Source organism: Babylonia areolata, chromosome 10, assembly GCF_041734735.1.
Source record: "Babylonia areolata isolate BAREFJ2019XMU chromosome 10, ASM4173473v1, whole genome shotgun sequence".
NCBI lineage: Eukaryota > Metazoa > Mollusca > Gastropoda > Neogastropoda > Buccinidae > Babylonia > Babylonia areolata.
Genome location: NC_134885.1, coordinates 4,207,156 through 4,227,608, shown reverse-complemented (window position 1 = coordinate 4,227,608; position 20,453 = coordinate 4,207,156). Strand labels below are relative to the sequence as shown.

At 43.6% G+C, this 20,453-nt stretch overlaps 1 protein-coding gene across 11 annotated transcripts in view; it reads left to right on the top strand.

Moving 5' to 3' along the window:
* The window catches only part of LOC143286727 (vinculin-like), a 95,446-nt gene that overhangs the window by 33,000 nt on the left and 41,993 nt on the right, over positions 1-20,453 (top strand). For 4 of the 11 annotated variants that reach the window (XM_076594441.1, XM_076594439.1, XM_076594435.1 and 1 more), the window contains exons 13-19: positions 1,192-1,343; positions 2,680-2,857; positions 4,358-4,555; positions 5,764-5,855; positions 7,369-7,474; positions 12,781-12,990; positions 18,303-18,365. In XM_076594441.1, coding sequence (XP_076450556.1) covers positions 1,192-1,343; positions 2,680-2,857; positions 4,358-4,555; positions 5,764-5,855; positions 7,369-7,474; positions 12,781-12,990; positions 18,303-18,365 — 999 coding nt within the window. The remainder of the gene's footprint in view (positions 1-1,191; positions 1,344-2,679; positions 2,858-4,357; positions 4,556-5,763; positions 5,856-7,368; positions 7,475-12,780; positions 12,991-18,302; positions 18,366-20,453) is intronic. The other 7 variants (XM_076594444.1, XM_076594442.1, XM_076594445.1 and 4 more) reach the window with 5 other exon arrangements.

Below are 20,453 nucleotides of genomic sequence, written 5' to 3'. Positions count from 1 at the left end.
GTGGGGTGGGTGGGAAGGGGGGGCTGTAGGTGTATGTGTGTGTGTGGATGTGTTTGTGTGTGTGTGTGTGCGGATGTGGCTGTGGATGTATTGCAGTACAGTGCAGTATTGTGGGTGTATTGCAGCACAGTGCAGTATTGTGGATGTATTGCAATACAGCGCAGAACAATATGCAGTGTTAAACTTAACAGTGCAGTGCAGTTGTAACACAGGACAACATAGCACTCAGGACACTACAGTGCAGTACACCACAGTACTGTAACACAACACAGTCAGTAACACAGCTGTCAAGTACAGTACAGCATTTCACGGCAGTAGAAAACACATATATCACAGCTGTCAAGTGTAGTACAGCATTTCACGGCAGTAGAAAACATATCACAGTTGTCAAGTACAGTACAGCATTTCACGGCAGTAGAAAACACATTTATCACAGCTGTCAAGTGTAGTACAGCATTTCACGGCAGTAGAAAACACATTTATCACAGCTGTCAAGTGTAGTACAGCATTTCACGGCAGTAGAAAACACATATATCACAGCTGTCAAGTGTAGTACAGCATTTCACGGCAGTAGAAAACATATATCACAGCAGTCAAGTGTAGTACAGCATTTCACGGCAGTAGAAAACACATTTATCACAGCTGTCAAGTGTAGTACAGCATTTCATGGCAGTAAAAAACACATATATCACAGCTGTCAAGTGTAGTACAGCATTTTACGGCAGTAGAAAACACAAATATCACAGCTGTCAAGTGTAGTACAGCATTTCACGGCAGTAGAAAACATATCACAGCTGTCAAGTGTAGTACAGCATTTCACGGCAGTAGAAAACATATCACAGCTGTCAAGTGTAGTACAGCATTTCACGGCAGTAGAAAACACATATATCACAGCTGTCAAGTGTAGTACAGCATTTCACGGCAGTAGAAAACATTAGTACAGCATTTCACGGCAAAAGAAAACATATATCACAGCTGTCAAGTATAGTACAGCATTTCACGGCAAACGAAAACACATATCAGAGTTGTCAAGTCTAGTACAGCATTTCACAGCAGTAGAAAACACATTTATCACAGCTGTCAAGTGTAGTACAGCATTTCACGGCAAAAGAAAACATATATATCACAGCTGTCAAGTATAGTATAGTACAACAGTACAGTGCAGTAGAAAACAGCATTGTCCATGTGCAGGTACCCCTGGAAGGGAAGGCAACTTTGAGGACAAGGCCCGTAACTTCCAGGCGCACGCCCAGCGACTGGCCGACACGGCCAATTCTGTGGCCACAGCCGGTGGCTGTCGCAACAAGCAGACGGTGGAGGCTATCTTTAAAAACTCCAACCAGGTCAGCGTGTGTCCGCTGTGTCAGTGACTGTGTTGGATTGGATTGGATTGGATTGTTCTCTTTGGTTTCTCTGTGTGAAATTCAGGCTGCTCTCCCCCTGTGAAAAATGTGTGTTGTGTCATGTTGTGGCAAGTGGAAGATCTCTGTTGTGTTGTGGCAGGTGAAAGACCTGTGTCATGTTGTGGCAGGTGAAAGACCTGTGTTGTGTCATATTGTGGCAGGTGAAAGACCTGTGTTGTGTCATGTTGTGGCAGGTGAAAGACCTATGTTGTGTCATGTTGTGGCAGGTGAAAGACCTATGTTGTGTCATGTTGTGGCAGGTGAAAGACCTGTGCCATGTTGTGGCAGGTGAAAGACCTGTGTTGTGCCATGTTGTGGCAGGTGAAAGACCTGTGTCATGTTGTGGCAGGTGAAAGACCTGTGTTGAGTCATGTTGTGGCAGGTGAAAGACCTGTGTTGAGTCATGTTGTGGCAGGTGAAAGACCTGTGTTGAGTCATGTTGTGGCAGGTGAAAAACCTGTGAAGTATCATGTCGTGTGGCAGGTGAAAGACCTGTGTTGTGTCATGTTGTGGCAGGTGAAAGACCTGTGTTGTGTCATGTTGTGGCAGGTGAAAGACCTGTGCTGTGTTGTGACAGGTGAAAGACCTGTGTCATGTTGTGACAGGTGAAAGACCTGTGTTGTGTTGTGACAGGTGAAAGACCTGTGTTGTGTCATGTTGTGGCAGGTGAAAGACCTGTGTCATGCTGTGACAGGTGAAAGACCTGTGCTGTGTTTTGGCAGGTGAAAGACCTGTGTAGTATCATGTCGTGTGGCAGGTGAAAGACCTGTGTCATGTGGCAGGTGAAAGACCTGTGTCATGTGGCAGGTGAAAGACCTGTGTCATGTTGTGGCAGGTGAAAGACCTGTGTCATGTTGTGGCAGGTGAAAGACCTGTGTCATATTGTGGCAGGTGAAAGACCTGTGTCATGTTGTGGCAGGTGAAAGACCTGTGTCATGTTGTGGCAGGTGAAAGACCTGTGTCATGTGGCAGGTGAAAGACCTGTGTCATGTTGTGGCAGGTGAAAGACCTGTGTCATGTTGTGACAGGTGAAAGACCTGTGTCATGTGGCAGGTGAAAGACCTGTGTCATGTGGCAGGTGAAAGACCTGTGTCATGTTGTGGCAGGTGAAAGACCTGTGTCATATTGTGGCAGGTGAAAGACCTGTGTCATGTTGTGGCAGGTGAAAGACCTGTGTCATATTGTGGCAGGTGAAAGACCTGTGTCATGTTGTGGCAGGTGAAAGACCTGTGTCATGTTGTGGCAGGTGAAAGACCTGTGTCATGTCGTGTGACAGGTGAAGGACCTGACGCCGCAGATAGTGAACGCGGCCCGCGTGCTGTTCACGAACCCCAACAACCAGGCGGCCCTGGAGCACTTTGAGCTGCTGAAGAAACAGTGGACCGACAACATGGAGCGGCTGAGGGGTCTGGTGGACGAGGCTGTCGACACCACTGCTCTCATCCGCGCTGAAGGTACCATGGAAGGCGCACGGTGCAAGGCGCAAGAACACTTTATCATGCAAGATTCACAAAACAAGCTACAAGAACACTTTATCATGCAAGATACACAATACAAGCTACAAGAACACTTTATCGTGCAAGATACACAATACAAGCTACAAGAACACTTTATCATGCAAGATACACAATACAAGCTACAAGAACACTTTATCATGCAAGATACACAATACAAGCCACAAGAACACTTTATCATGCAAGATACACAATACAAGCTACAAGAACACTTTATCATGCAAGATACACAATACAAGCTACAAGAACACTTTACAAGATACACAATACAAGCTACAAGAACACTTTATCATGCAAGATACACAATACAAGCTACAAGAACACTTTATCATGCAAGATACACAATACAAGCTACAAGAACACTTTATCATGCAAGATACACAATACAAGCTACAAGAACACTTTATCATGCAAGATACACAATACAAGCTACAAGAACATTTTATCATGCAAGATACACAATACAAGCTACAAGAACACTTTATCATGCAAGATAAACAATACAAGCTACAAGAACACTTTATCATGCAAGATACACAATACAAGCTACAAGAACACTTTACAAGATACACAATACAAGCTACAAGAACACTTTATCATGCAAGATACACAATACAAGCTACAAGAATGCTTTATCATGCAAGATACACAATACAAGCTACAAGAACGCTTTATCATGCAAGATACACAATACAAGCTGCAAGAACGCTTTATCATGCAAGATACACAATACAAGCTACAAGAACGCTTTATCATGCAAGATTCACAATACAAGCTACAAGAACACTTTATCATGCAAGATACACAATACAAGCTACAAGAACATTTTATCATGCAAGATACACAATACAAGCTACAAGAACACTTTATCATGCAAGATAAACAATACAAGCTACAAGAACACTTTATCATGCAAGATACACAATACAAGCTACAAGAACGCTTTATCATGCAAGATACACAATACAAGCTACAAGAACACTTTATCATGAAGATACACAATACAAGCTACAAGAACGCTTTATCATGCAAGATACACAATACAAGCTACAAGAACACTTTATCATGCAAGATACACAATACAAGCTACAAGAACACTTTATCATGCAAGATACACAATACAAGCTACAAGAACACTTTATCATGCAAGATGCTTCCAAGATGATAAACTGAAGAACACACACACTTGCTTGCGTGTAAAGAAACAAGAGTGACAGTCACATTTCTCAGAGTTTGAAACTTCAGTCACGATTGTTTTGTAAGAGTTTGAGAGAAACCTGCTAAAAGAATAGGCCTTGAACTTGTGAAAGTCTCTTTCAGGTATATTGCTGCTTTCCTTGTATGGCAATGGGCAATGTACTGTTCTTTCTTTCTTTCTTTATTCATTTATATATATATATATATATATGTGTGTGTGTACATATATTCTTTTTTTTTCAGAGGAGGGTATTCTCCATGACACCAACCGAATTGAGGACGGCATTCGCACAGTGGACTCTCCCCTGATTGTGGCCAACGCCTCCAACATCGCCCGGCGAGCTAACCGTGTCCTCCAGGTGGCGGAGATGGAGGCGCAGAACAGCGAGGATCCTCTGTTCGTCGACCGCGTCAACGAGGCTTCCCAGAACCTCAAGTCCAGTGGGTCCAGCTTTCTTTGTGTCTTGGATTTGAGTGTTGTTTTGTTGGAATTTTTTGTGTGTGTGCAGCATGAGTTGTGGGAGTACTGCGTTTGGCTGTGTGTGTGTGTGTGTGTGAGTGTGTGTGTGTGTGGTGTTTGTGTGTGTATGTCAGAATCAGATGTGTGTGTGTGTGTTTGTTCATTTGTGTGTGTGTGAGTGTGTGTGTGTGTGTGTGTGTGTGTGAGTGTGTATGTGTGTGTGTGTGTGTGTGTGTGTGTGGTGTTTGTGAGTGTGCCCAAGAAGATGTGCATGTTTCTGTATGAGTGGGCACATCTTCATGTGTGTTTTATATTGTATTTAGTTTGTATGTGTATGTGTTTGCGTGTGGTGTTTGTGTGTGTGGGGGTGGGGAGGGGGGAGGTGTGTGTGTTGGGGGGGGGGGGGGAGTGTGTCTGTTTGTGAGTGTGCGCAAGGAGATGTGCATGTTTTTGTATTAGCAGGCACATCTTCATGTGTGTTTTATATTATAATCAGTTTGTATGTCACAAGAGAGAAGCAGTGTCAGCGATGTGTGCAATACACGGTGTCATTTTGACGACTGAATCTGAAATTGGATTGTGGCGTAACATGGTGTGTTGCCTTGGCGACAGAGACACTAATGGACAGCAATGTAAGACAGTGGGTTGCCATGGTGACAGATAGTAACAGTTATGCATGTAAGGTGGTGATTTGCCATGGGGAGAGACAGTCATAGACAGTGATGTAAGACAGTGGGTTGCCATGGTGACAGACATTAATGGGTAATCGATGTAAGACAGTGCGTTGACATGGTGACAGTGATAGTGATGAACAATGTTTTGTTGTTATGGTGACAATAGCTGATGGTGATAGAAGCGGTGTACAGATAGACTCTGACAGACAGTGATGTAAGGCGGTGTGTTGCCATGGTGACTTAACAGATGGTGATGTAAGGTGGTGTGTTGCCATGGTGACTAACAGGCAGTGATGTAAGGCGGTGTGTTGCCATGGTGACTAACAGACAGTGATGTAAGGCGGTGTGTTGCCATGGTGACTAACAGACAGTGATGTAAGGCGGTGTGTTGCCATGGTGACTAACAGACAGTGATGTAAGGCGGTGTGTTGCCATGGTGACTAACAGACAGTGATGGAAAGCGGTGTGTTGCCATGGTGACTAACAGACGATGATACAAGGCGGTGTGTTGGCAGCAATCACGCCCATGGTGCAGAACGCCAAGGCACTGTCCACCACGCCCCAGAACGGCGCCGCCGCCAACAACTGGAGGAAAGCCAACCAGGAGGTGAGAGAAACATGCTGCCAGCATAGCTACCACACCACACCTCTACACCACCACCACACCTCTATACCACCACCACACCATCAAACCACACCACACCTCTACACCACACCTCTACACCACCACCACACCTCTACACCACCACCACACCATCAAACCACACCACACCTCTACACCACACCTCCATACCACCACCACACCATCAAACCACACCACACCTCTACACCACACCTCTACACCACACCTCTATACCACCACCACACCTCCACACCACCACCACACCACCACACCACACCTCTACACCACACCTCTACACCACCACCACACCATCAAACCACACCTCTACACCACCACCACACCTCCATACCACCACCACACCATCAAACCACACCACCACACCACACCTCTACACCACCACCACACCTCTACACCACCACCACACCTCCATACCACCACCACACCTCTACACCACCACCACACCATCAAACCACACCACCACACCATCAAACCACACCACCACACCATACCTCTACACCACCACCACACCTCCATACCACCACCACACCATCAAACCACACCACCACACCACACCTCTACACCACCACCACACCATCAAACCACACCACCACACCATCAAACGACACCACCACACCATACCTCTATACCACCACCACACCATCAAACCACACCACCACACCACACCTCTACACCACCACCACACCATCAAACCACACCACCACACCGCACCTCTACACCACCACCACACCATCAAACCACACCACCACCACACCTCTACACCACCACCACACCATCAAACCACACCACACCTCTACACCACCACCACACCATCAAACCACACCACCACACCGCACCTCTACACCACCACCACACCATCAAACCACACCACACCTCTACACCACCACCACACCATCAAATCACACCACACCTCTACACCACCACCACACCACACCATCACACCACCACACCACACCTCTACACCTATACCACACCATCAAACCACACCACCACACCACACCTCTACACCACTACCACACCATCAAACCACACCGCATCTCTACACCACCACCACACCACACCATCACACCACCACACCACACCTCTACACCACCACCACACCATCAAACCACACCACCACACCGCACCTCTACACCACCACCACACCATCAAACCACACCACCACACCTCTGCACCACCGCCACACCACCACACCACACCACTGTCACACCATCAAACCACACCACCACACCACACCTCTGCTGCACCACCACCACACCATCAAATTACCACACTATCAGATCAGTCCACCACACCACACCACACCCACACCACACCACACCACCATCACACCACCACCACCACCACCAGCACCATCACACCACCACCACCACCACATCACCACCACACCACCACCACCATCACACCACACCACCACCACCACCACACCACCTGGTTCTTCCTCCCTGACTCACCACCCTGGCTGTCCCTGGTTCAACAGCTGATCCAGGCAGTGGGTGGAGTGCGTGAGGCGGTGACGGTGAAGAGGGACAGCCACAGCGACTTCTTTCCCCCGCCCCCGGACATGGACCAGCTGCACATCTCAGGTAGGTGTCCGGGGACACGCACGCTCACTCACACCTCACCTCACCTGTCTTGTCAGGAAGGCGAGAGGGGAGTGGTGGGGTGGCTAGAGGCTGTCACCATGCTGCTCTTGGCTTGTGGAGGGGGTTCTGGCACCCAGAGCTGGTTGAAAAGGGGGGGTACGTGTGTAGAGAGAGAGAGAGACAAAAATCCCTTCACCTGGTCACTTCTGACTGACGGACAGAGGGTTGAACGAAACCTTTCGTCCTGGAAATGACGCTGTTCGGCTGCAGCATAATGTTTTCTTTTTTAAAGTATTTGAACCGGTCCTTTTTGAACTGAAGTATTTGAACGGAGAAATACTGTCCTTTTCGAACTAAAGTATTTGAGTTAATGGGGAAATACAGTCCTTTTTGAACTGAAGTATTTGAACAGAGAAATACTGTCCTTTTCGAACTAAAGTATTTGAGTTAATGGGGAAATACAGTCCTTTTTGAACTGAAGTATTTGAACGGAGAAATACTGTCCTTTTCGAACTAAAGTATTTGAGTTAATGGGGAAATACAGTCCTTTTTGAACTGAAGTATTTGAACAGAGAAATACTGTCCTTTTTGAACTAAAGTATTTGATTTAATGGTGAAATACAGTACTTTTTGAACTGAAGTATTTGAGTTAATGGGGAAATACAGTCCTTTTTGAACTAAAGTATTTGATTTAATGGGGAAATACAGTCCTTTTTGAACTGAAGTATTTGAACAGAGAAATACTGTCCTTTTTGAACTAAAGTATTTGATTTAATGGTGAAATACAGTCCTTTTTGAACTGAAGTATTTGAACAGAGAAATACTGTCCTTTTTGAACTAAAGTATTTGAGTTAATGGGGAAATACAGTACTTTTTGAACTGAAGTATTTGAGTTAATGGGGTAATACAGTCCATTTAGAACTGAAGTATTTGAGTCAATGGGAAAATTCAGTTCTTTTCGAACTGAAGTATTTGAGTCAATGGGGAAATACAGTCCTTTTTTAACTGAAGTATTTGAGTCATTGGGGAAATACAGTCCTCTGTTCTGTAGCAAGACCTGTGCCTGCTTTTGGAACATTAAGATTGATATATCTCCATGAACAGGTAACAGTGGACATGGTAGTAGAGTTATGTCGCAGAAAACTGTGTTACCAGGCCACACAGTATGTACTGCACAGGGGATGGTTTTCATGGGCACTCTCAAGCTACAGGACTGACTCTCTGAGCAGAGAACGGTGTAAACGGGGAACACTTTACAGGACTGACTCTCTGAGCAGAGAACGGTGTAAACGGGGAACACTTTACAGGACTGACTCTCTGAGCAGAGAACGATGTAAACGGGGAACACTTTACAGGTCTGATTTTCTGAGCAGAGAACGGTGTAGACGGGGAACACTTTACAGGTCTGATTTTCTAAGCAGAGAACGGTGTAAACAGGGAACACTTTACAGGTCTGATTTTCTGAGCAGAGAACGGTGTAAACGGGGAACACTTTACAGGTCTGATTTTCTAAGCATAGAATGGTGTAAACGGGGAACACTTTACAGGTCTGATTTTCTGAGCAGAGAACGGTGTAAACAGGGAACACTTTACAGGTCTGATTTTCTGAGCAGAGAAGGGTGTAAATGGGGAACAAAATACAAGACAGTTCAGAGCAGTATGGTGAAGCAGATGTCGGTGTCGGCTTCTTGTGTTGTGTCGTGCTGCGTCGATCATCTCCTGTGCACTGAATACTGTCTGTGTGCTTAGTTTCTTTCGTGCTGATCATGGTCATTGTCCCTGTGCTGAATAGTCTGTGCTGATCATGATCATAGTCCGTGTGTGATGATCGTTGTCTGTGTGCTGATTGTTGTGTCTGCCGCTCGATGTCTTGTGTTGACTGAGTGCTGTATACGGTGTGCCAGTATTGACTTCCTTCCCACTGTGTGTGGTGGTAAGGTGATGGTGTTTTGGTGTACTCATAGGTACAGTGAAGCATGGATCTGACTCGTACTGTAGCGTATTGGTGCTGTATGACTCGGTCGGTAGTGGTGGGCTGTTTCACCCAGTGTATCTGCTTTCAGCTGGTGATTATTGTGTCGGTCAACGGTGCATAGTGTCTGTATTGTGGTTTTAACACGGACGATATGTGACATAGTTTGTGTGCCTCCACTGACAACGAGTTGTCCTTGGCTTTGTGGTGGGGGTGTGCTTGGTGTGTAATTGTGGTTCTTTCCTTGCGACAGAGGGAGTCTTTGTTCTGTTGGACATGTGTCATCATTGTGTCTTGTCATTGACTGAGTGTCGTTTGGAAAGACATGGTTCTCATTTTGTTGATGGCTCTCAAGACACACATCGTCATGTCATTGACTGAGTGTTGTCTGGAAAGACATGGTTCACATTTTGTTGATGGCTCTCAAGACACACATCGTCATGTCATTGACTGAGTGTTGTCTGGAAAGACATGGTTCACATTTTGTTGATGGCTCTCAAGACACACATCGTCATGTCATTGACTGAGTGTCGTTTGGAAAGACATGGTTCTCATTTTGTTGATGGCTCTCAAGACACACATCGTCATGTCATTGACTGAGTGTTGTCTGGAAAGACATGGTTCACATTTTGTTGATGGCTCTCAAGACACACATCGTCATGTCATTGACTGAGTGTCGTCTGGAAAGACATTGTTCTCATTCTGTTGATCGTTCATGACAGACTTACATCGTTATGTCATTGATTGAGTGTCGTTTTGAATGACATGGTTCACATTCTGTCGGTTGCTTATGACAGACATGCATCATCATGTGTCATTGACTGTACCGTTTGGGTAAGACATGATAATGTTCTGTTGATCGCTCTCATGACACAATCATCATGTCATTGTCTGTGCCGTTTGGTAAAGACATGGTTATGTTCTGTTGATCGCTCTCATGACATACATACATTGTCATGTCATTGACTGTTTTTACCATTGGAAAGACATGGTTATATTCTGTTGATCGCTGTCATGACATACGTTGTCATGTCATTGACTGTTTTTACCATTGGAAAGACATGGTTATATTCTGTTGATCGCTGTCATGACATACATTGTCATGTCATTGACTGTGTCATTTGAAAAACAGGGTTCATATTCTGTTGATCACCAATGACAGATATATGTTGTCATGTCATTGACTGTTTTTACCTTTGGAAAAAAAACATGGTTTTCTTCTGTTGATCGCTCTCTTGACACAAACAATCATGTCACTGACTGCGTATCATTTCGGAAGACATGATCCGCATTCTGTCGATCGCTGATGACAAACATGCATTGTCTCCAATGACAGATATACGTTGTCATGTCATTGATTGTTTTTACCATTGAAAAAGATATGATCCACATTCTGTTGATCGCCAATGACAGACATACATCATTATGTCATTGATTTTCATTTTGAATGACATGCTTTGCATTCTGTCAGTCGCTCATGACAGACATGCATCATCGTGTCATTGACAGTGCCATTGGAAGAGACATGGTTGACATCTGGTTGAAGGCTCGATGACAGATGTGCATCATCATTTCATTGTGTGAAGACACGGTTTACATTCTGTCTGTCACTCTCATGACACACACCATCAACATCAGAACGGACCCTGATAAAAAAATTTTTTTTAAAAAGCAGCAGATGTCTGGAGACCCTTCTCCTGTCAAGGTCACAAGAACAAAGAGCAGCTGCATTGTCCAGATACATACAGAGATGCCAACCGTTATGATTTTGCCGTACCTTGTTACGCTCGATCGCAGTTTGTTCCGATGTTAGGCCAACGTTAAAATTGTTCCGATGAGTTCATTTTCAACTTCATAGCATGGTCACATGCTTTCCTGTCGCAACATTACCCAGACACTCTAGACCTATTGATCACGAGGCCAGGGCAGTCACTGCTAACCTTGGTCTCCTGTGATGATGCTCAGCTAATGGCGTGCTTGTTTACATTGAAACAGCATTGAGTGGACCAATCAGCTTAATCGTAGCAGTTACACCATGTTGCACGTAGGCCTAAGTGTTTGTATGCCTTGTCGATAAAATGTATGTTTGCTGATGTGGCTTGGGAGTCCAAGTGTTCCTACCAAATTCAGAATGTTCCTACCCAGTGCCCTGATTGTTCCTACAAACACTTTGACAGGGGTTGGCATCTCTGTACATGTGTTCAGTGACTGCTGAACAAGAACGCAAGGCTAAGCACCGGACTTTGCAACACAGGATATTTTGATACCAGAAGGATTTTTTGCTCTTTTCGCATCCTGCTGGCAATGTTTTCCTTCTTCAGTGCAGAACTTTGCCAGTCTCAACATGGGCACAAGTTTCAAACAGAACAAACGTTCGGAAATCTGATGATTGAGCAGTCTTAGTGACAGGGATGATCTACGTGAGGGAAAGGGACAGACAGCCAGCAGCATCACCGTTACCGTCATGATTGTCACTGTCGTCATTGTCATCATGATTGTCGCTGTCGTCATTATTGTCACTGTCGTCATTGTCATCATGATTGTCAGTGTTCACTTAAGTTGTCATTGCCATAATTTACCATTACTTTTGTGATGCCGTGCACATATCGGCTGTTTGCTACTGACGTGTCCCATCCCAATGACTGTAACTCTTGTGATCGCTGACGTTGTCGTTACTGTCATGATCATGTTCATTATGTCTGAGAGTGTTGTTGGGGAAATGACTGGAGGGGAAAGTGGCAAGGGGTTGATGCAGTGTGCTGTGTCAACATGGGGTGTGTTGACATCAGGTGTGTTGTGTTGACTTGGAGTGTGGTGATAGGGGAATGGGGAAGGTGTGGGGGCATGCGGGTTTTGACAGTGTGTTTTGTTGATGATGGGTCTGTTGTGTCAGGGGGGGGTGTGGGGGGGGGGAGGTTGTGTCAGCATCTGGTGTGTTGTTGCAGGGTTTGTGTGTTGACAGGGGATGTGTTGTATGACATGGGGTGTGTGTGCTGTCAACGTGATGATGTGCATTGTTTCAACACAGTGTGTGTTAACGTAGAGTGTGTCGTGGCAACATGGAGTGTGTCGAAATGGGGTGTGTTGTGTCAGCGTGGAGTGTGTCAACATGGGGTGTGTAGTGTCAATGTGGAGTGTGTCAACATGGGGTGTGTAGTGTCAATGTGGAGTGTGTCGACGCAGGGTGTGTTCTGTCAACGTGGAGTGTGTCAACGCAGGGTGTGTTGTGTCAACATGGAGTGTGTCGAGAGCAGGGTGTGTTCTGTCAACGTGGAGTGTGTTGACGCGGGGCGTGCGTGTGTGTGTGTGTGTGTGTGTTGTGTGGACCGCCCAGCCGGCATAGAGCCCCGGGCCTTTCAGGACCGGCTGCACCACGCCCCCCCTCCCCCCTCACACGCCCCTCCGGCGCTGAGCTCCCCGCCCCTGTGCGCCACCATGGTCCACATCCCCCAGCAGCAGAGGGAGCACGCCTCGCCCTCTTTCGTGGCCTCGCCCTACAGCCTTGTGATCGATAGCCATGCCGGTAGATCCGTCTTAGCTAGAGGTAGCTCCAGACAGACCCCCTCCCCGCATGCTGGCATCGTGTTCGTTCCTTCCCCACCCCCACGCCTCCCTCCTCCTCCTCCTCCCCACTGCCTCGTCCAACACTCTCCTCTTCTCCCTCCCTCACCCACCCGTACCATCCACACCACCACCGCCACCACCCACGCTTCGTCATGGGGAAGAGGGAAGTGTGATGAGGTATCGCCGCCCCCATCTCCTGCCCTTCCCCGTGCCCATACCAAGCTCCCACTGCCTTGCTGTTTCTCCCACTCTCTGTCTTCTTGTGGTGGGGGAGGCTGTGGGGGCGGGGGTGAATCGGTTCACCTGGTTGTTGACCTTGACCCCTGCTGTAACTTTTGCTGATGACCTGGTTTGTGACCTGACCTCCTTGGTGTGTGTGTGTGTGTGTTGAGTGGTAGATGCTGATGCCAGTGCATGGAACAGACTGGGTGTTTGTGTGTGTGGGCCCAGCACCCTGTGAGGTTGGGGTTGTCATCTTTGTGTGCCGTGTGTGTACAGGTATCTTGTTCACTGTGTGTGTGTGTGTGTTTGTGTGTGTGTGACATTTTGGATCCTTGCTTTGTGCTGACGGCATGCTGACAGCTCAGTAACAACAAACATCGTCACCCGCTTGGAAGCAATGCCACTGCAAAATGATGCAGATAATGGGGTCAGCGAAAAGAAAAAGAAAGAAAGAAACAAAAAAAATCACCTGCTCATTCAACAAACAGACAGCAGAGTCAAGACTCTTCCCCCCCCCCCCCCCCTTTTTTTTTTGTTTTTTTGAGAGACTGGACATGGTTGTGTCTATGGACAGATCCATTGGAAATGTGTTGTGTGTCCATGGATTCAGTTGTTGTAAATATTTTACCTGTGGACTGATTGATCCTAGGTGATTTGTTCTTTGACATGATGCATCATTTGCAACAACAGCAGCAAAGAAAGGTTGATGTTAATTCTCCAGCACATGGTAGCTGTACATAACATCAGTTAAATTCTGAATGTTTTCAGGCACACAGAAGCTGATGTAACAATGTTGACCAAAATGTCAGCTTCATTAATTCTTTGGCTGTGTGCATATCATGAACTACTCTGTCATACAGCTGACTCTGTTCTTTCGTATACAAATGTGGATGTCATTTGCAGTGCAGTATGTAATCCAGCGACGATCATTTTTACTTGATGTGTTTGTGTGTGTGTGTGTGTAGTACTAATATGAATGTCTTTGCATTGGACTTTCACATTATTAATCGTCATTTTTCTCTCTTTCAGTTTGTAGGTTCAGTCGGTGTCAGTGAGCTGAGGTTGTCTTTCAGTTGATAGAGTTAGTGACCACTAACATGGATGTCATGGCATTGATCGTGTCTGACCAGTTCATCAGAGGTAGTGACCACTAACATGGATGTCATGGCATTGATCGTGTCTGACCACTTCATCAGAGGTAGTGACCACTAACATGGATATGTCATGGCATTGATCGTGTCTGACCAGTTCATCAGAGTTAGTGACCACTAACATGGATGTCATGGCATTGATCGTGTCTGACCAGTTCATCAGAGTTAGTGACCACTAACATGGATGTCATGGCATTGATCGTGTCTGACCACTTCATCAGAGGTAGTGACCACTAACATGGATATGTCATGGCATTGATCGTGTCTGACCAGTTCATCAGAGGTAGTGACCACTAACATGGATATGTCATGGCATTGATCGTGTCTGACCAGTTCATCACTGTCATAACCACTGTGTAGCATTCTCTGGCCCATGTTTTGTTCTCTCATCGTGTAGCATTCTCTGGCCCATGTTTTGTTCTCTCATCGTGTAGCATTCTCTGGCCCATGTTTTGTTCTCTCATCGTGTAGCATTCTCTGGCCCATGTTTTGTTCTCTCATCGTGTAGCATTCTCTGGCCCATGTTTTGTTCTCATTGTGTAGCATTCTCTGGCCCATGTTTTGTTCTCATTGTGTAGCATTCTCTGGCCCATGTTTTGTTCTCTCATCATGTAGCATTCTCTGGCCCATGTTTTGTTCTCTCATCATGTAGCATTCTCTGGCCCATGTTTTGTTCTCTCATCATGTAGCATTCTCTGGCCCATGTTTTGTTCTCTCATCATGTAGCATTCTCTGGCCCATGTTTTGTTCTCATTGTGTAGCATTCTCTGGCCCATGTTTTGTTCTCATCATGTAGCATTCTCTGGCCCATGTTTTGTTCTCTCATCGTGTAGCATTCTCTGGCCCATGTTTTGTTCTTATCGTGTAGCATTCTCTCTCTGACTATTGCTGGAGCTGCTGTCTGTGGTTGTAGGCCGCTCCCTGGAATTAAGAACAGGCATGCAAGGCACTTGACCTGCCTGCAGTGTTCCTGCAGAGTTGTGGAAGTCTTGGAAAAAACCATGAAAACCATTTGCAGTGCAGGACAGGACAAAGTTAATGGAAACGAATGGTTTGCCCTGCAAGGTGTAGAAAAAGGCTTTGGATTTCTCAAGAAGATTTTGCACTCATATAAAAAAAGAAGAAAACTTGCTCATATTACATTGTTCTATTTCAACATTAAGAAAAAGAGGAAGAAAAAGATATGGAATTGTCTGAAGTTTGATATTTTCTTCTCAGCAAGGGGCGGTAACTGTAGTGAGCAGAGGACTTGTTGGGCTGATGTCTTGTTGCGTCATAAGCTGGTTGACAGGATGAGGTGAACGATCAAAAACATTATACACGCAGAGTTCTTTGACACTGTCTGACTTATTACTCACAGTGTTATTCAACACTGCTTTAGTCAGAATCTGCTGAAGTGAAAGTGTTCTTTTGAAAGCAAACTTTGTGACTGTTTGAAATATTATTTCATTTAAGAAAAAAGGAAGTCAGTTTGTTTATCACTGATTATGGTGACTGTTTTTCATATTCTTCACAGAAGAGTCAGATGCAATCTGTGAAGTTGATAAAAGATAAATTACAGGTGGGGGAATGTGGAGTTTTGTCACATTCTATCAGCTTTTCTTTTTCATGAAAAAAACAGCATTGGCATCATTGTCTTCACTTCCATCAGCAAGATTGTGAAGATTGTTCTTGGTCATGTGTGTGATTTAGCTTCACAGTAGTGTTAACAAAAGAGGGGAGGGGTGGGAGAAAGGATAATGGGCAGGGAGAGTGGGGAGGCGTGGGGGGAAGGGATGAATGGTCTGCATTGCCAGGGCACCTGTGTGAAGGGGGGAAAAAAAACAAAAAACGTTAAGTCTGTCTTTCATGGTTAGAACTTATTCCAAAGTGATTCAGTACTTTGGTTTTGGTATGCTTTTAACATGTGTATGCATTTTGAGAATTGTGTGTGGTATTCACCAAATGAGTGTTGTAGAGTTATTAGTTGTTTTCCATGTTTGTTCTGGTTTTTTTTGTTTGTAATCCTCCATGCCCCTGAAAAGGAGTGTAAGGAAATAGAATCTTGAGTCTTGAAAAGGAAAGGTCATCAGCATTCTTTCCAGTAGTATTAGCCATCCCATCGTTTGTTCCCATCTGTTTTTCACTTGTCTGCCATGGACGTCTAACAGCATGCTCTGTGCTCTAAACTCTCATTCATGAAAATGAGTAGACTCATTGAAGAGGAGAAGAAAAAAAAAGGAAGTGTGTTTCATGAAATCAGATGAAGTGTGTATTACATTGTTATCATCAGTTGGTGTATGTTTCATGAAATCAGATTGATAAAGTGTGTTACATTAGCGTTGTCGGTTGATATGTGTTTCATGAACTCAGATAGATAAGGTGTGTATCATATTAGTATCATCAGCTGGTATGTGTTTCATGAACTTAGATAAATTGTGTAGAATATTAGTATCATCAGTTGGCTTGTGTTTCATGAACTCAGATAGATAAAGTGTGTAGGATATTAGTATCATCAGTCGGTGTGCGTTTCATGAATTCAGATAGATATAGTATGTATGATATTAGTATCATCAGTTGGTGAGTGTTTCATGAATTCAGATGGATAAAGTGTGTAATATGTTAGTATCATCAGTTGGTACATATTTCAGAAGATCTTATTTGTTCATTCCTTCTCTCAGTCTCTTTCTCTTGTCTTTTCTTTTTCATGGTTAATTGAAACAATCATATACAGCATTGAGAATATCTGTCTTGTCTTCATTTTATTGATCATTATGAAGTCTTTGGTAATGAGCTTTATTCAGAGATTTGTATTCATTGAACATGTTTGCTTTTTTGGACGTGATCATTCATGTATTCTCTATTTCATGGTGTGTGTGTGTGTGTGTGTGTGTGTGTGTAAATACATATGTGTATGAATACACATCTGCACTCATGTTTTTTAAATATTTTGTAATATTATTTTGAAAATATCTTTTCTTTTTTTTCTTTTTAAAGATAGGGCAGTATATGCGTTAGTTTTTCTATTGATCTCATTTCTTTTTTTTTTCTTTTTTTTAAACCACTTTTTGTAGAAACTAAAGTAAGTCTGATTGCATTTTTTCGATCGGCTGAAGTCCGAAGTGCTGGTGGGATAGAAAAGTAATTGCCTGTAAAACGTGAGCTGTGTAAAAAAAAAAAAAAAAAAAAAAAAATAAAAAAAAACCCATTGCCCTGAAGGCTTGCAGAAGTTGATGTGTCACGAAGAAAACCTGGATCACATTTCTTTGGGGCCGTGTTTGAGAGGGAAAGAGTTACAGCCCTTTAATGACCTTTGCCGTCAGCTTTACCATTATGAGTGTGAATAATTCATTGGGGGAAAGATTCGTAGAATAACACTCATTTTGAAAATGGAAAAAGAAGCTTGAGTTTTTGTGAATATAAGTCACATGTTTTTTCTTCAGTTAGTGGTGTGTGTATGACATCTTTATCGTGTTTACAACATGGTGATGGTGCTGGGAAGTAGGGCCTAGGGGGTTGGTTGCCAAAGAAAACATTTCAATACATTTCGTTGAATTTTGGATCCAGTGTCACTGTTGTGGTTGTTTTTTGGTTTGTTTTGTTGTTTGTTTTGTTTTTTTCTCTCATTTTATCCATGTTTTGTGTTTGTTTTTCTCTCATTTTATCCATGTTTTGTTTTTTTTTTCTCTCATTTTATCCAGCTGTGTTTGTTTCCTTTTTCATCCTTCATTTAAAAAAAAAAATTTTTTTTAATATCTTCCAAAGTATGCATCACGCTCATGATGCGTTGCTGAGTTTGAACCATCAGCACCCCCTGTTGTGTTGTGGGCGTGGTGCGATGGACAGTGTGTGGGGTGATGTGATTGCCATGACGACGGCGGTGTGAAGCCGTGTGGCTGTGTGGGGTGCATTGTGCCTAACTCTTGCCTGTCTCCCACAGTTCCAGATGACTCTTACAATGTTGATGGCTACCAGACCTCTGCCCTGGACGGGGGTATCACCGGTACGCAATTTAACCCTTCATACGCCACCACCTGCTCCAGTCATTTCTCTGCCTTTAACCCTTTACCAACTACTTATAAGTTTCCTGATTTCTGAAGTTTCTTTTTTTTCTTTTTTTTTCAGAACGATCTGGTTTTTTTTGGGTTTTTTGGGGGTTTTTTTTTTTTGCTTGGTTTCTTTTCCTTTCTTCTGGAATCATAACGCTGCTCACATTTTCTGTCCATACTAACCAGTTTACACAGTAACAGGAGAGCTGACTGATGTTTTCGCTGATGCTGTAAATGTGATGTGTGTGTGTTGGAGTATAGGTGGAATGTGTGAGAGATGCGTGGTTAATGTTCATGTGAGTGTTCCTGTCGGTACGCTTCCCTTTTTGTTATTCATTTTTCTTTCTTTCTTTCTGTCTGTCTGTCTGTCTGTCTTTCTTTCTCTGTCTTCTTTCCGTGATGTTGAGACAGTTATCTTTGTTGGCTTTGTTTTCATTTTCTTTTCTTTTTTTTAATTAAAAAAAAAAAATATATTATTTGGTTTCATTTAAAGTTTAGTCAGTTGGATCTTAAACATTGGCCAGCAATGAAGGAAGTAACTTGGAGGAAAATGCATAGATGGCATCTTTGTGTGTGTGTGTGTGTGTGTGTGTGTGCTTGTGTATGTTTGAGATAGAGAGGGAGAGAGAATGTATGTCTCAGTGTATGAAAGCGCGTGTTTGTGTGTGTGTGCTTGTATATGTTTGAGAGAGAGAGAGAGAGAGATAGTATGTATGTCTCAGTGTGTGAAAGAGCGCGCATGTGTGTGTGTGTGCGAGTTCTGGCAGTCTGAATACACGTGTACATGCACGTATCGTGTTAATTGTATATTTTTTGTTTGTGAGTGTGTATGCGCGTGCCTTTGAGCATTTGTGTATTTCTGTTTTTTCAGTAAGTATTGATTTTGTTTGCCTTGGTGTTTGAGGCTTCTTTCTTTTTTTTTTTTTTTTTCTTTCTTTTTTTTCGTTCTTTTTTGTTGTAAATCAGATTCTTAAAAATAACAATTTTTGGCACATATAATTAGACCCATGTTTATGAGTATATCCTGTAAATGTTCATGTCTTATTGACACCTCTTATTTTTTTCTTTGTTCTTTTTTTTTCCCAAAGGTGTGTTGTAAATATTTTGAAACATGTCAGTACGAAAAGACATCAACAGTGTTTTATATTTTACATATGTGGATGTTGTATGTCAAGCCAAGTCAAAATGTTCTTTATTGAATGTAAAAGAGTAAGCTTATACAGCCTTTTTTTTACGTTTTTTGTGGGTTTTTTGTTGGTTTTTTTTTACATCTTACTCTCAGAAAAAAAAGTAAAGATAAAGAAAAAAGGGGAAAGAAAGGATGTGTGTGTGTGTTTTTTCTGTGTCTGTGTGTGTGAGATTGTTAACATGGTTTGAAAATGACCATGAATTATAATGCCTGGTGTACCTTTGAGATAACAAAACATTCTCTGAGGAGGAAGGTGGCAGAATGGTTAAGACGCTCAGCTGCCAATACAGAGAGTCCGTGAGGGTGTGGGTTCGAATCCCGCTCTCGCCCTTTCTCCTAAGTTTGACTGGAAAATCAAACTGAGCGTCTAGTCTTTCGGATGAGACGATAAACCGAGGTCCCGTGTGCAGCACGCACTTGGCGCACTGAAAAAGAACCCATGGCAACGAGAGTGCTGTCCTCTGGCGAAATTACGTAAAATGAAATCCACTTTCATATTTCTGTGTCTGTGTCTCTGTGTGTGAGGTTGTTAGCATGGTTTGAAAATGGCCATGAATTATAATGTCTGGTGTACCTTTGATATAAGAAACATTCTCTGTTTTTCTGTTAAATCACATAGAATGTTATTTCATTTTCTGATACGCTGAAGAAACAATGTGTACTTAATTTTTATTTTTTTTTATATATTTTTTTTTTATCATAAACTTCGTGTAAACCTCTCTGTGTGAATAGCAAACTTGTATTGACAAAGATCCTCACTTGTGTTTTTACATTGAATATTCAATCTTTTTTTTAACGTGCTTCTTCTGCGTTTCTTTAATCAAAGGAGTAACTTTGTGCAGACCTGTTACCA